Source organism: Furipterus horrens, unplaced genomic scaffold, assembly GCF_987537825.1.
Source record: "Furipterus horrens unplaced genomic scaffold, mFurHor1.1.pri manual_scaffold_4, whole genome shotgun sequence".
Lineage (NCBI taxonomy): Eukaryota > Metazoa > Chordata > Mammalia > Chiroptera > Furipteridae > Furipterus > Furipterus horrens.
In genome coordinates, this window is record NW_028327174.1 from 46121373 (window position 1) to 46134473 (window position 13101).

Here is a 13101-nt window from a genome sequence, read left to right on the forward strand (position 1 = left end):
AAATCTTCAAATTCAAGGCTAAAACCTAATGGAGAGAAAAAGTGTACATAAGTAAGTACAAGAAAAGGTGGAAAATAATGTATAACATGAAAAAGGGTCAAGAGCTATAGTTGGAGGGAACAATGAAGACATCATAATGGTAGCATGGCTTTACTTGGGCCTCAGAAGATAGGCAGAATCTGTGCACCTGAGAAAGGTAGAACATTTTGGGAAGAAAGACTAGAATTGCTAATATCATGGAGGAGAAGCATGAGAGGTAATGAAGATAAATGTTCCATAAAACTGGGTTCAAGTACCAAAGCTCACATATCATTGAAGAAAAAAAGGGAGAGAAGGGAAGGTAATATTTTGACTGGAAATGTTTAGATTTCGGAGTTTCTGATTAGCTGAGTTAGAAAGACTATGGTACTTAATTTAATATGTTTTATCTCTATAGAGAGATTAATAGTATTTTAATGGTGCCTTCTTTTATAAAATAATCTTGATGGATGTTAACAAAACAATCTCAATAAATGATATGTTGAATGACCTTGGATATACTCATTTATTATGTAATGAATATGAACTGTTAAAATTTTTAACTGAAGGAAGTATATTTTTCTAATTTTTATCTTTGCATGTGTCTACTGTTAAAACACATACATATTTTATTTTCAATAAATGTAAATTATCTACATATTGGAACCTGAATGTAAATTTCTGAAAGTGCTAAGTAAGTGTCTTTGATGGCTTCAGGTCACTGATATGATGCTTCAGGACAAACCCTATCCAGACTGGGGAAAATCTGCAAGAGCTTTCTGGAAGAAAGGAAATGTCAGGATCATTTTATTCTGGTAAGATAATGTTTAATTTATTGAGTTATGCCTTGCCTCATTCACTAAAGAACCTGAGTTGAATGTAGTTTTTTTTAGATACACATAGAATTGTATCTGGAGAGACATTATAAAAGTATACTGTGTTATATTAAAATAATTAAAACCAATCATCATAATTATTTTATGAATTAATTTCTGCTCACCTATTGTTGCATAGACACATTTACAAGAGATCACTATTGATAGTATAGTGTTGCATAGAGTTTACCAGAAGTAAGTAGGTTTTTAACTCAGCAAAAACAAGCTGTAATTTTTATCAATGAAATATGACATTAAAATGTCTTCATTAAGCACTAAATTCCCAGTATCTTTGACATGATATAATTTTTTAGAAGAAGTTATACAGTGAAGGAACCTCTTTACAAATCACATCTGGCTTAGTGGCATTTCCTTTTCTTTCTTTCTTCTTCTCCTTTTTTTTTTTACATTTCCTCTTTACATAGTTCCATTAGATCTCCAGCCCAATGGTTGCAACTAAAAACAACTTATGTCTTACAGCACTTCATTTTTGTGTGTGTGTGTATGGTGACACCATTATTTATGAGTATTTGAACAAGGTTAGGCAGAACAAAAGATAAGAATGTAGAGAGAGGGAGAAGGGTGCTTTCACCACCCGAGCACAGTGATTCAACCTGATATGTGACAAGTGAGAGGCTGGAATTGATGCCCTGTGCCTGGCAAATTCCAACCTCTTCACCTGCCTCTTGAAATGAAGGAAAATCTGTGTATTCTGGGATTTAATTTTGGGGATTAACTTTTTTATGTACAAGCTAGAAAACTCATCATAACTAAGGGCTTAGAAAATATACACTCTAAGCTATCTTTATGCTTTTGCTCTGTCATTAAATGTTGCTAGAGAAATTTGGCATTTTAAACCACTTCTCAGCAGGTAAACATAGTAGATTTTTCAATAATATAAAAATAAATATGATTTTATAGGTGGTTATTTACACCTTGTATCTATGAGTCAAGTGTGGGCTATTTTTCTAGGGCAATTAACCTTGATATATTTTTCTGCCCAAAAGTTCCCCATGTAGCCCGTCTAAATAATATACATTATAATAATTGTGGTTAATGTTTATTGAAGTATGTTTTGTTACAGGCATTGTGCTAACTACTTAACATTTTATATATTTATTCATTTAATCCTGATAACCATTTAAATAGGTGCCATTATTACAAGAATAGGTCTCTGACTCCAGAGCCCCAGCTTTTAATCATTACATTATACTCCCTCTAGAAGAACAAAAGATATATCAACATACAAATTTCCAAGTGATTATCTTTTATCTGTTTTTAGGTAATGGTTCTAGATAAGAATGTGAGTTTATGGAAAATTGTTCCACCCTACAAAATTCTCTACAGGGGTCTTAAGAATCATAATTTTAATAGATTCTAATATTAAACATATTTATGACCTATCTCTTTTAAAGCAATATACACTTACTGTGCTTACAGACATTTTGTGTTACTTATTGTATCCTTAAAGGCAGCCCATTGATTACTGTTCAATGTGGCCAGTTACCAAGGTCACATGTGTATTGTTTGCAAAGGTGAGGCATGCATAGCACCTGAAGGCCTCCGTGTTGCTGTCATTAGCTACTCGTAATTGCAATTGCTGTTTCAGAGGAAAGGAATTTGTACTAGATATTTTCTGAACATCTTTGTCCATTTCTCCTTGCATGTTACTACTCAGGTCTATATATTACCCGTCTCTTTTATACAAATGGGTTTGTTTTTGACATATCTGACAGCCCTAATGGGCAACCTAAAGTATACTTTAAATGTTGTTAAAAGTAATTTAATTAGCCACTGATAGATAATATTCTTGAATGGAGAACAAACTAGAACTCACACTTTTTCTTGTAGTAATTGTATCTGTATAATTATTGAGAGGAGATAATTATGAGAGATGATTTTTCCAAAGTAGTATTTCAAATCATGGAGAGTATAAAATAACTGAAGGGGAATTTAAATGTCACTTTAAAAATACTTTTTTTTCCTATTTTATCTATTTCTACACAGATTATCTTGACAACAGTATTCTTTAAAAAAAATAAAATCTGATACAAAATGTTGAATATGGAAATTATGTGGGAAGCAAGAAATCTACCTTTATGTTCATATTTTTCAGATAAAAGGGATTTAGCAAGTATAAAGGTCATTTTTTTTAGCTCTAGGAGATAAAACACAGAAATCATTGGCAAAGTTTTAAATGAAATAAAAGATAGTATTTACATACTATGTGCTGTGAGTCACCCACTCAAAAAGAGGGGTTTTCTTTTTGTTTTGCCCTAAGGAAAGGGAGATTAGTGTGAAAAATCTATGTGGAGAAAATACAAAGGTAAGCTTTTGTAAGTTGGGATGTGACTATGTGTAGCAGTTTAAACAGCACAGCATGGAATTTTGTTCCAGTAAACTTACCTCTTACGTGGAGCTGTTTTAATTCACAAATGCCTGCCAGAGCTATTTTATTCACAATTGTGTGGCTGAGTACTTCCTTGATTCCTAGTGATAGATGTCTCTACACTGAAGAAAATGGTTCCTCTTTCTTTCTGTATTTGTGCAAAGATGAGGCTACAGCACATGCCTCCTATGTCTGGGAGGCTACTAAAAACTATTTTCCCTCAGTTATATCTGTAGTAAAAGGACATATACTGTACATAAAAAAGCAAGTAATATGATATTTATATTAGCTCCTTTCTGTTTTATTAACTCACTAGAGACACAATTTACATGTTTTTGATGGGAAGCATCTTGAGCTGATACTTTTCCAAAGGGTTAGCTTTTAAAACTAAGGGGAGACACTCTTCTGCGATCAGGGGCAGAACTGGCAGGAAGGATCGGGAGATGCGGTAATCATTCGCGCTTCACATATACTCCAGTTCTCTGCCTCCCAAACACATAACGTAATTACATGTTCCGTTCCCTTCGATCACATGACTTGCTTTACCAGTATTTTTTTTTTTAAATTTTATTTTTTGGTTATTCAATTACAGTTGTCCCATTTCCCCCCATTGCTCTTCCCCACCCAGCACACCCCTTCTCCCACAATTATATCCCTCCCCGTTGTCCATGTCCATGAGTCCTCCATACACGTTCCTTGACTAGACCCTTCCCTTACTTATCCTCCTTCTCACCCTCCCCCCTCCTCCCTACTGACTACTATTCTAGTCTTTGCCTATTTAGTTCGTTTGTTTGTGTTGCTCTTTAGTTTCCTATATTGGGTGATATAATATGGTATTTTGCTTTCTTTGCCTGGCTTATTTCACTAAGCATAATTCTCTGAGTGAAAGTGGCATGTGTCACGTCTCGGTAGAAGCCTTTAATTGTCCAGGAAAAACGCTGAAGGGAGCTCTTTTCCTTGGTAGCAATTGTGGAAGCATGTGTCGCTGGCGCCCTTGTCATGCGTTTTCCCAAATGGCTAGGATGAACCAAGCATCCTTAGCAGCACAGTCGACATTTAGCATGAGCAAGAAATGATCCTTTGCAAATCTTAAGCCACTGAATTTTGGGCATTGTTTGATACTGCATCACAAACTAGCCCATTCTGAGGTACACAGAAACCGATTCCTAGACATGGAGGGCTGCCACACCTGAAAAAAAAACGTATAAGGGCTGGGCAGCAAATGGCAAGTGTTCTGATGATGGGGGCTGGAGAGATGAACTAGGTGTTGTAGTGGTGATTGTAGTGGTGAAGTATTCGGTGAAAAATGTGGTCTGTGATTACTTAGATGCTCTAGAAGCTGGAAAACAGAATGCTAATAGTGTGTTATGTGCATGTGTGTGGTTGTCCACTTCTATCCTGTTCTGATGCATCTAGAAGACCATCTTTTATTTTTTTGATGATTAATGTGTTTTTTTAATAAAATGTACTGTGATAATTTGGGTTGGAATTTCTTGATTATGACTGTCTTAAACCTTACCTGGGAAACAAATGTAGCTGCTGGTGTTTTTCCTGCTTTGAATACCATGGTTATTATTAAAGTCTAACAAAATGAACTTAGTTATTTCACTTTGACCAGTCAAGAGCTAATAATAAATCATTATTATCTTAATATACATGGTGTGGGAGAGTAACATGATGACAATAAAATGATAATAATATGCAAGAATTAATTTAAAAAGACCTAAAAATCAGAGGCAATGTCAGTCAAAAGTGTTTTAGTAATAGCACTACCAATATCAAATTGTATGACGTGTATGACAATTTTAGGTTTCTATTTTATTTTATGTAAAAGAGATAGGTTTTGTTATTATGTGTGATCCTTTTCAGCTCTATAATGCTATTTTTCTTGTAAGATTAAAATGCTAATGAAAGAATAATTCTGTCTGCTTTACTCTAAAGGCAGAAAATGGACTGTTATAGTCTGAATAATTTTTCCCCTCCAAAATTTCTAGGTCAAAATTTAGTATATGATGCTATTAGGAGGTGGGGCCTTTGGAAGGTGCTTAGAACATGGGGGTGGAGCTTCATGAGTGGGATCAGTGCCTTATAAGAGAGACTTAGAGAGATCCCTAGCCCTTTCCACAATGTGAGGACACAGTGACAGGCAATGACTCTGAACCAGGAAGAGCATCCTCACCAAATGCAATCATGCTGGTGCCTTGATCTTGGACTTCTCAGCCTCCGGAACTATGACAAATAAATTTCTGTTTTTTTATAGACTCTCCAGTCTATGGTATTTCATTATAGCAGCACACCAAACTAAATCATGGGCCAATGAGTGTGCATCATATGGAAACAGATTTATATTCATATAGGAAAGGATCCCTTAACAATGGGGTCTCTCAATGTTGCATGAGTCTGCCAGAGGAAAAACTGATTCCACATTAGTAAAAGTATTCCTGCAAGGCTAGATAATCTTTCAGGGATGGTACAAGAGGATTTTCATATTAAATGAGAAAAAAACACAAGTCACTCCTGAATTTTTATCAAACTTGAAGATTCTACAACTCTGTAGTTTTAACTACAAAAGTCTTGCATATTTTATGCTTTATAATAGTTATAATTTAATATGCTCCATGTAAATCCATCATCATTATGAGCAAAATTTGTACACTAGACAATAATTTATGAGAGGTTCCAGAGGCAACTATAGTATGCAAAGCCTTTTGCCTTGCTTCCTAAATAATAAATTAGCCCTTCCTTCTGACTCAACACATCTCTTTACAGTTGTCTGTCCTTAATTAAAAGCTGCCTCTGTGGCTAAGAAAAAGCAGATAGCCCAAATTATATAACTATGCCTAATCAGCCACATTAACTTTAAACTCTACACTAAGCTCACATGGTCCCATGTATGTCTGGCTACCCGTAAGCACAAAGACCTAAGAATATGCTACAACCAGTTTTCTTGTTAGATGTGTTTCCTACTTCTGTGTAAAAAGGTAGTTAATTGTTGCATTACTGTGTTGTCATACTATACTGTTGTCATATTATTTGGAGATTTTTATTTAAAATGTAAATCCTATATTTATGCCTGTGAGATTTCACTCAGTCATATAATTTGCGACTGAGCATTAACATAATCTCATGCCCTTCTAGACTTAATTTTGTTGAATTAAGAACAAACCTTGTCTTTATTAATCTATTTAAGTAAATACTTAAGTGGTGAGTATAATGTAAAATAGTGGTTTAATAGCACAGACTCTTGAATCATCTGTGTGGCTTTCAATTCTGTCTTTACTATTTACTATTGTGTATTAGTTATTATGATTTAGTTTTTTTATTAAAAGTGAATTTCTTTTTTATTAAATCATTTTTTATGATTGTTGTTATGTAGCACCAGGTGCTCTCCATGGTGCTGAGAATTCAACTTTGAAAGAGAAAATAAGGAATCTGACAGCATATTTTTCCATCCAATGAGAAATGTGAAAGAAGGAGGAGGGAAAGAGGTAGCACCAATAATGGGTATGGAATATTCATTTCCAAGTATAGATGTCCCTCTAATTATCTCTTTCCCCCTCTGACTACACTTACTATTTCTACTTCCTCCTCTCCTAATCATGGCTTGTCCCATACATACTGTGATGGGTTCAGGTAATGTTTTATAAAGGAACTAGAGCCAAAGAATACTTTCAGGATAAGCAGGAGCCAGATGGGAGGAAACATGACTATTGGTTAGGTATGTGGAGCAGGGAAAAGAAGAAGTCAAGTGCATACTTGAATGTTTAGGCTTGAACAGTGGAACAGATGATTGTACTATGCACTGGGGTAAGACATACTGGTGGAGGAGGAAGTCTTAGGGGGCATAATGACTTGAACAAATGAAGTAATATGCTAATAGAAATACCTAATAGGCAGTTATTTATGTGGATCAGGAGCTGAGGAGTCAGGGAGTGAGATCTGATATAGAAATATAATTAAAATTTGTATTTTGGTTTATATTTTTACCCTCATATAGTTGTTGTTGTCTACATGTATATGGCATTTGAAGGAATTTGAGTGGGTGTAGATGAGATTAAAAGTTCTGCTAAGGTAACACTTGTAGAGTTATTTTACTTGGGAACAGGCAGAAGAGGCATCTACATAGAAGACAGAGAAAGATGAACAAAAAGAATTAAAAATATGAAAAATGTATGTCATAAATATCAGGAGATGAGCATATATCATGAGACATACAATATCAATAGTCAAGTGCTGGAAACACACAGGGTAACATCAAAATGCAAAGTGCTCATACATTTCTACTCTAAGGGGACCATGAATGGGACCTTGGCAAGAATGGTTTTCTGGAATGTTACTGACAGCAGCCAGACTTGTACTCGTTCAAGGCATGAATAAGAGAGGAGGGTGTGGGAAGAGTGAGCATAGTCAAAAGATGAGAGAACATTGGAGGGTTATCTATATTTGAAAATGAATATTCCTTAGGAAGAATTTAAAGAGATTTACTGATTTGGGTATTCATTGATTTGTCTTCTTCAGAGCATGCCCTTTTCTTTGAAAAGAAGGTGCTCATTTAAAATTATCTGTTGCACAATTATTGAATTAAAGAGTTTTGTTAAACTCTGTAGTGTTTGTATGTAATTCTCATTTTTGTAGTAGAAAGATGGAGATTAGAGTTCATAAGGTTTTAAGTTAAAATAATTTTAAAAGTTTAAAGAAGTGTATTACAGTCAAAATGATGACGAAGTTCTCTACATATTTCTGCCTGTATCACATTACTTGAGAGCAGGAGTAGCATCTTACCAACCATGTCCCTAGGACTCAGTATAGTGTCTGATACAGAGGAAGCATTAAATACATTCTTGTTGAATTAATTACTTTGGTGAGGACTTTCAAATTGGCCATACTCTATTATATTTTTATAAATTTCTTCATATAGAGTCCTTTATTGAAATGATAAAAAGATAATTAAAAGCATTTTGACTTTGTGATTAACTGATGCTTTTAAAGAAAATTTATAATGCCTGTGAGTTACATTTTCTGAAAAATTTTTAGAGGTTTATTTTCAGTATTTAAAAAATCATCTTGGTAATTATTATTCTACCCACAAATTCTATGCTTTACCTACAACCAGAAAGTTTATTAAAACACTGTGAGATGTATTATTCCTGTACAGACCCTGAAGATTTTATCTTAGGTTCTTCTCTTCATTTCTTAAACGTAAGTGAAATTAAAAGAAAAATAATTAAATAATCTGGTCTTAAATTTGTCTAAATATCATCACCCTATTATAGATCTTCATTCTAATTGCTAAAGCCTGGAATAGAAACACTGAGCCCAGGATTGGTCCTTGGATTGATTAACCTTCAAAAGAAAATGCTCTTTAATAAGGGCTTGGCAATACTACATAGTTTTTCTGTAGAAAAGTTATTGGTGGGATAGTTATTCCCCATCAATCTGAAATTTGCTGGTTAAATGGAATATTCGCCTGAGCCATGAGGCCTAATTCATGCTTATTAAGCTCCTAAAGTATAATTCGTGTTTTCAAAGGCCCTCAAGTTTACATACAACCATTTAAGAGCATAAATTTAAAATGAAAACAATAAATCCTAAAAGAGAGAAAACAACATGTAAACAAGTTTACTGACTTGATTCATTTCAGCCGTGTGGGAAATGTCTGCGTATATTTTCGTTCTTTCTCATGATTTGAGCCACTCATCAAAATGAAGCCACCTCCCTTAGTTTTCTTAGTGCAGGGGAAGGCACTTTCTTTCTGGTATCAGGCTGCTACTCTTGCCCAGATCCAGTATGAATTCCCCCAGTAGTGCTGTTTCCATGACACCAGCTCTTGTTTTCAGGATATCCTGTTCCTACATTTTCCAGTGCTGGCCAGAGCTGCCTTTGTGAATGCCTTCTCTCTTTAGAAGGAGGAGTAGGTGAATTAACTCTATTGAACATTGAAATGCTTTGATGTTTGTTGTTTCTGATGAACTAGAGATAAAATGTATAAGCAGGTATCACAGATCAGATTAAGGATTAAATAAAATCTGATTATAACGGCTGGGCATATGAGCGACCCACATTCTGGAAACTACACAAGAACCATTGTCTCCATATATAAGCTGGGCAGAACTTTGCAATTGCGTCAGAAAAAAAAATGCAAGCTTGTCTCATTCATTCATTTATTCATTCATACATATTTGTTGATTGTGTTAATACGTTACTGGGAATGCAACAGGAAACATACATAGTTTTCAACCTCATGTAAGATTTACTGTCTTTCTTACCAACTAGACTTTTGGTGAGAACAGAAATAAATAAAAAATAAAACAAATAAAAATTATAAATAATGATAAATTCTAGAAGGGAAATAAATATCAGTAACTATATGCCTTCCCAGTTTTCTCCTTCAGGTCACATTTCTTGAAAGGGTTGTCCATGTTCACTCTTCACTTCCTTATTTGCATTTCAGTGTAATCTTTGCTCCTATTCTATTCTAGGTAATTTCTTGCCATCTATTAGCTTTTGTCTTATTTTGCTGAATAAAGCAATACTGTTTTGAGAATTAATCATGCCTTGGTGACTTTGGCAGGCCATCTTCTATTTAAGGTGGACAGTTATGGAAGAACACACTTGAAGAGTAATATGTTGACTTTTTTTCTCCAGTTTATTAAGTCAAACAATGAGAGGAAGCTTTATCATATGTGTATTAAGCATTGTATTATTTTCTTAAATATAAAATATTTTTGAACAAAATTGTCTATTAGTATTATGCTGTATATGGACAGTCAAGTGTTTAGTTAGAATCATAATAATAATCTAGAAAGGCATTTTGTCTTCACTTTCAAATTAATAACTACATATTGTATGATCACTTACTTTGCACAGGGCTTTTTATTTTAGTACAATTTTGGGTGGTGAGGGGAGAAAGGATTTGGCATGCCTAAACCAGATATTAAAATATGAAAGACCTCAAGAGGTAAAATAGAAATGTTATGAGAATTTAGAGGTAGGAGAGATTACATAAAGCATATGCTGTAGACTGAATGTTTATGTCCCTTCAACATTCCTATATTGAAACTTAATTCCCATGTGATAGTATTTAGAGATGGGACCTCTAGGAGGTGATTAGGTCATGTGGGTGGTGCCCTCATTAATAAGATTTGTGCCTTTATAGAGGAGACCCCAAAGAGCTCCTGGGCCCCTTCTACCATGTGAGGACACAGAGAGAAAATGGTTGTTATTCCAATAGAAAGCAGACTCTCACCAAATCTAATGACACCTTGATCTTTGATTTCCCAGCCTCTGGTACCATGAGAAATAAATTCTATTGTTTATAAGCCAGTCTATGGTATTTTATTATAACAACCTGAACAGACTAAGACAGCATATTCAGGAAAATAATACTTCACACGTTTTACTGCTTTGAATCATGTATCTAATGGTTTTATTTTGAAATATTTTCAACTTAGAAAAATGTTATAAGAATAGTACAAAGAATTTCTGTATATCTTCATGTTCCCCCGAATTTTATGATATTTGCTTTATCTCCTCTTTCTGTAATTGTACTACTAGATAATATTTATGTATCAATATTAATTTCCAATCTTTATAATTAGACTGCAGTCATGTGAGAGAATGTCCTTCTTTTAGGAAAGGATAAATATTTGATTGTATTTTCCTAAACCCAAAAGAATAAATACTTCATTGACATTCTGAAATAAGGACATTCTCTCTCATAACCATAGTCCAATTCAAAATCAGAAAATTAATATTGTCTCAATAATGTCTTTTGTCTTTTATAAGAGGGAGAGAAAGAGAGAATAAAAATAAAAAGACTGTTTTCATATGGCTTAGTACCTTGCGGCATACCTCTTCAGGGGAAAGGCTAAGGGAGTAAACCCCGACAGAAAATCCGGAGCCGGAGTCCCTAAGGCGGTTTGACATTGTAGTCAACACCGGCAACTCCTGCGGCTCACCTGAAGCCAAGCTGTATTGACTCCGTCTTTCCCTTGGACCCTTCAGCTGCGAAGAGAGGGGGGGTCTGCTGCATGGGCAACAGCAGACCCTCCATATCACCCTGCCCAGGCTCTGTAGCTTCAGCTTCACTGGAGAGGACACTCCAGCGTCATCGCAAGATGTCGATTTAACACGGGAGGAGACAGATAGCGTGTCACTCCCGAGTCGGACTGCACAGCCATTCTCGGCGGTGCAGATAGACTCTTAAGAAGCTACACCATCGTCTCTCGAGACGGACGGCTGCCGACGACGACGAGTACTTAGTACAGAAACATATGTTACATTTAGTTGTCAAGTCTTTTTATTAATAGAGTCTTTTAATCTAAAATAGAAAACTCATCTTTCAAAAATGTATTTTTTAGATGCATATCTGTTATGGGTACTGAAATGAAATATTCTTATTCATTGATGAAGATTTATTAGAACTTTTTTAAGATGTGATGAGCCTTAGACAATACATCATATAGTATGAATATTTTCTTATAATATAAATGCTTAGGAATTTAAGATAGTCTTAGTGTAATACATTTTCAATTTGTCTCCATAAACTTTGAAAAATAAATGTTGCTCTCTGCCTATATTTTTCAGAATCAAAAATATTTTAAGCAAGCATTCAATAAGCTCTTAAAATAAAATCCATGCTGGGCTGAAATTGTGGAGGCTAGAGAAAACATGCATCATGATCCCAGTCTTCAAGGACAAATGATTTTGGCAAGGCAAAGCTCACATAACTACAATGAATGGCAGATAACATGAGATGGTTTGTAACCAAACATTTAATTTTCTCACACTGACCGTGAGTTCTGTTTGGAAATGGAACATGACATCAGTGGGGTCTGAGATAGTCATGAAAGTAATCATGGAGGAAATTGGATATAGTTAGGCCCTTGAAGAAACCTAAGGCCGAGAAGCAGCACAGAGAAGTAGAACCTTCAGATGGTGGAGGTCCAGCAAGTAACAAGAATATTCTCACAGAAGATTGGAACAGTCAGTCTTCTCAGGTCCAAATGGGTACCTGGCAACAAGGAAGCTTTTTCTCTAATATTAATAATCTTGTCACAGGGCTGAGACTCTAGAGCAAGGTACACACAGGGTCTTACCCAAAAACGTGAGACTTCTCAGAAACTGCCCCAAAGCTACTGATCATAACGAGGCTCTGAACTAGACAAGCACCAGTGTTGGCTCAGTGCTGAGTAACCTTGGATTGAGTCAGAAATACTTGAAGTCCTCTAATGTCCAGTGAGAGACAGAGATTTACCATTTAGTCTTTTATTCCCAACGATGCGGTAGAAGTGCATGTATGCTCTTTTCTTACCATGTTCCTCCCAGTGTGAGTTGAGGGAAGGTACCATGTTTTGTTTTGTTCAGTATTTCTAGGGTCTGCTAGTTATTTAATAAATATCTGTCCCATTGCTGATGCCAGAATAAATGAGTACAATCCTCCTTGGTAAACAAACCCAGAACCCTATTATTATTATTTTTCACTCTGGAATGAGAACATCCTGGTGGGGAGGGTTTGTCTGTATGAGAAGCCCCAATGTTATCCGTTGGAGTTCCTCCCTCCTCCTGGCATTGTCTCATTTGCATTACTGCTGCCTTCACCACAACATGGGCCAAGCATGATCTGAAACACATTCCTTGTGTCTCTCTAATAGAGTTCAAAGTTTTCCAGAAGACCAATACTAAACATTAAAAAAGCACAACAAGAAATATTTTCAGATTGTACAGATATCATAAGCACAGTCTTGTACCTACTTGCAGGTTTATCCCTTCACCTTAGGCATCTGAACAATTACAGGGACTTTTTACCTTTTTCCACTT

General features: G+C 35.2%; 1 protein-coding gene across 3 annotated transcripts in view; it reads left to right on the forward strand.

The window, feature by feature from the left end:
• Positions 1-13101, forward strand: part of TMEM117 (transmembrane protein 117) — a 425726-nt gene that overhangs the window by 271070 nt on the left and 141555 nt on the right. For all 3 annotated transcript variants that reach the window (XM_090273033.1, XM_090273034.1, XM_090273035.1), the window contains one exon: positions 736-833. In XM_090273033.1, the coding sequence (XP_090129159.1) occupies positions 736-833 (98 nt within the window). The remainder of the gene's footprint in view (positions 1-735; positions 834-13101) is intronic.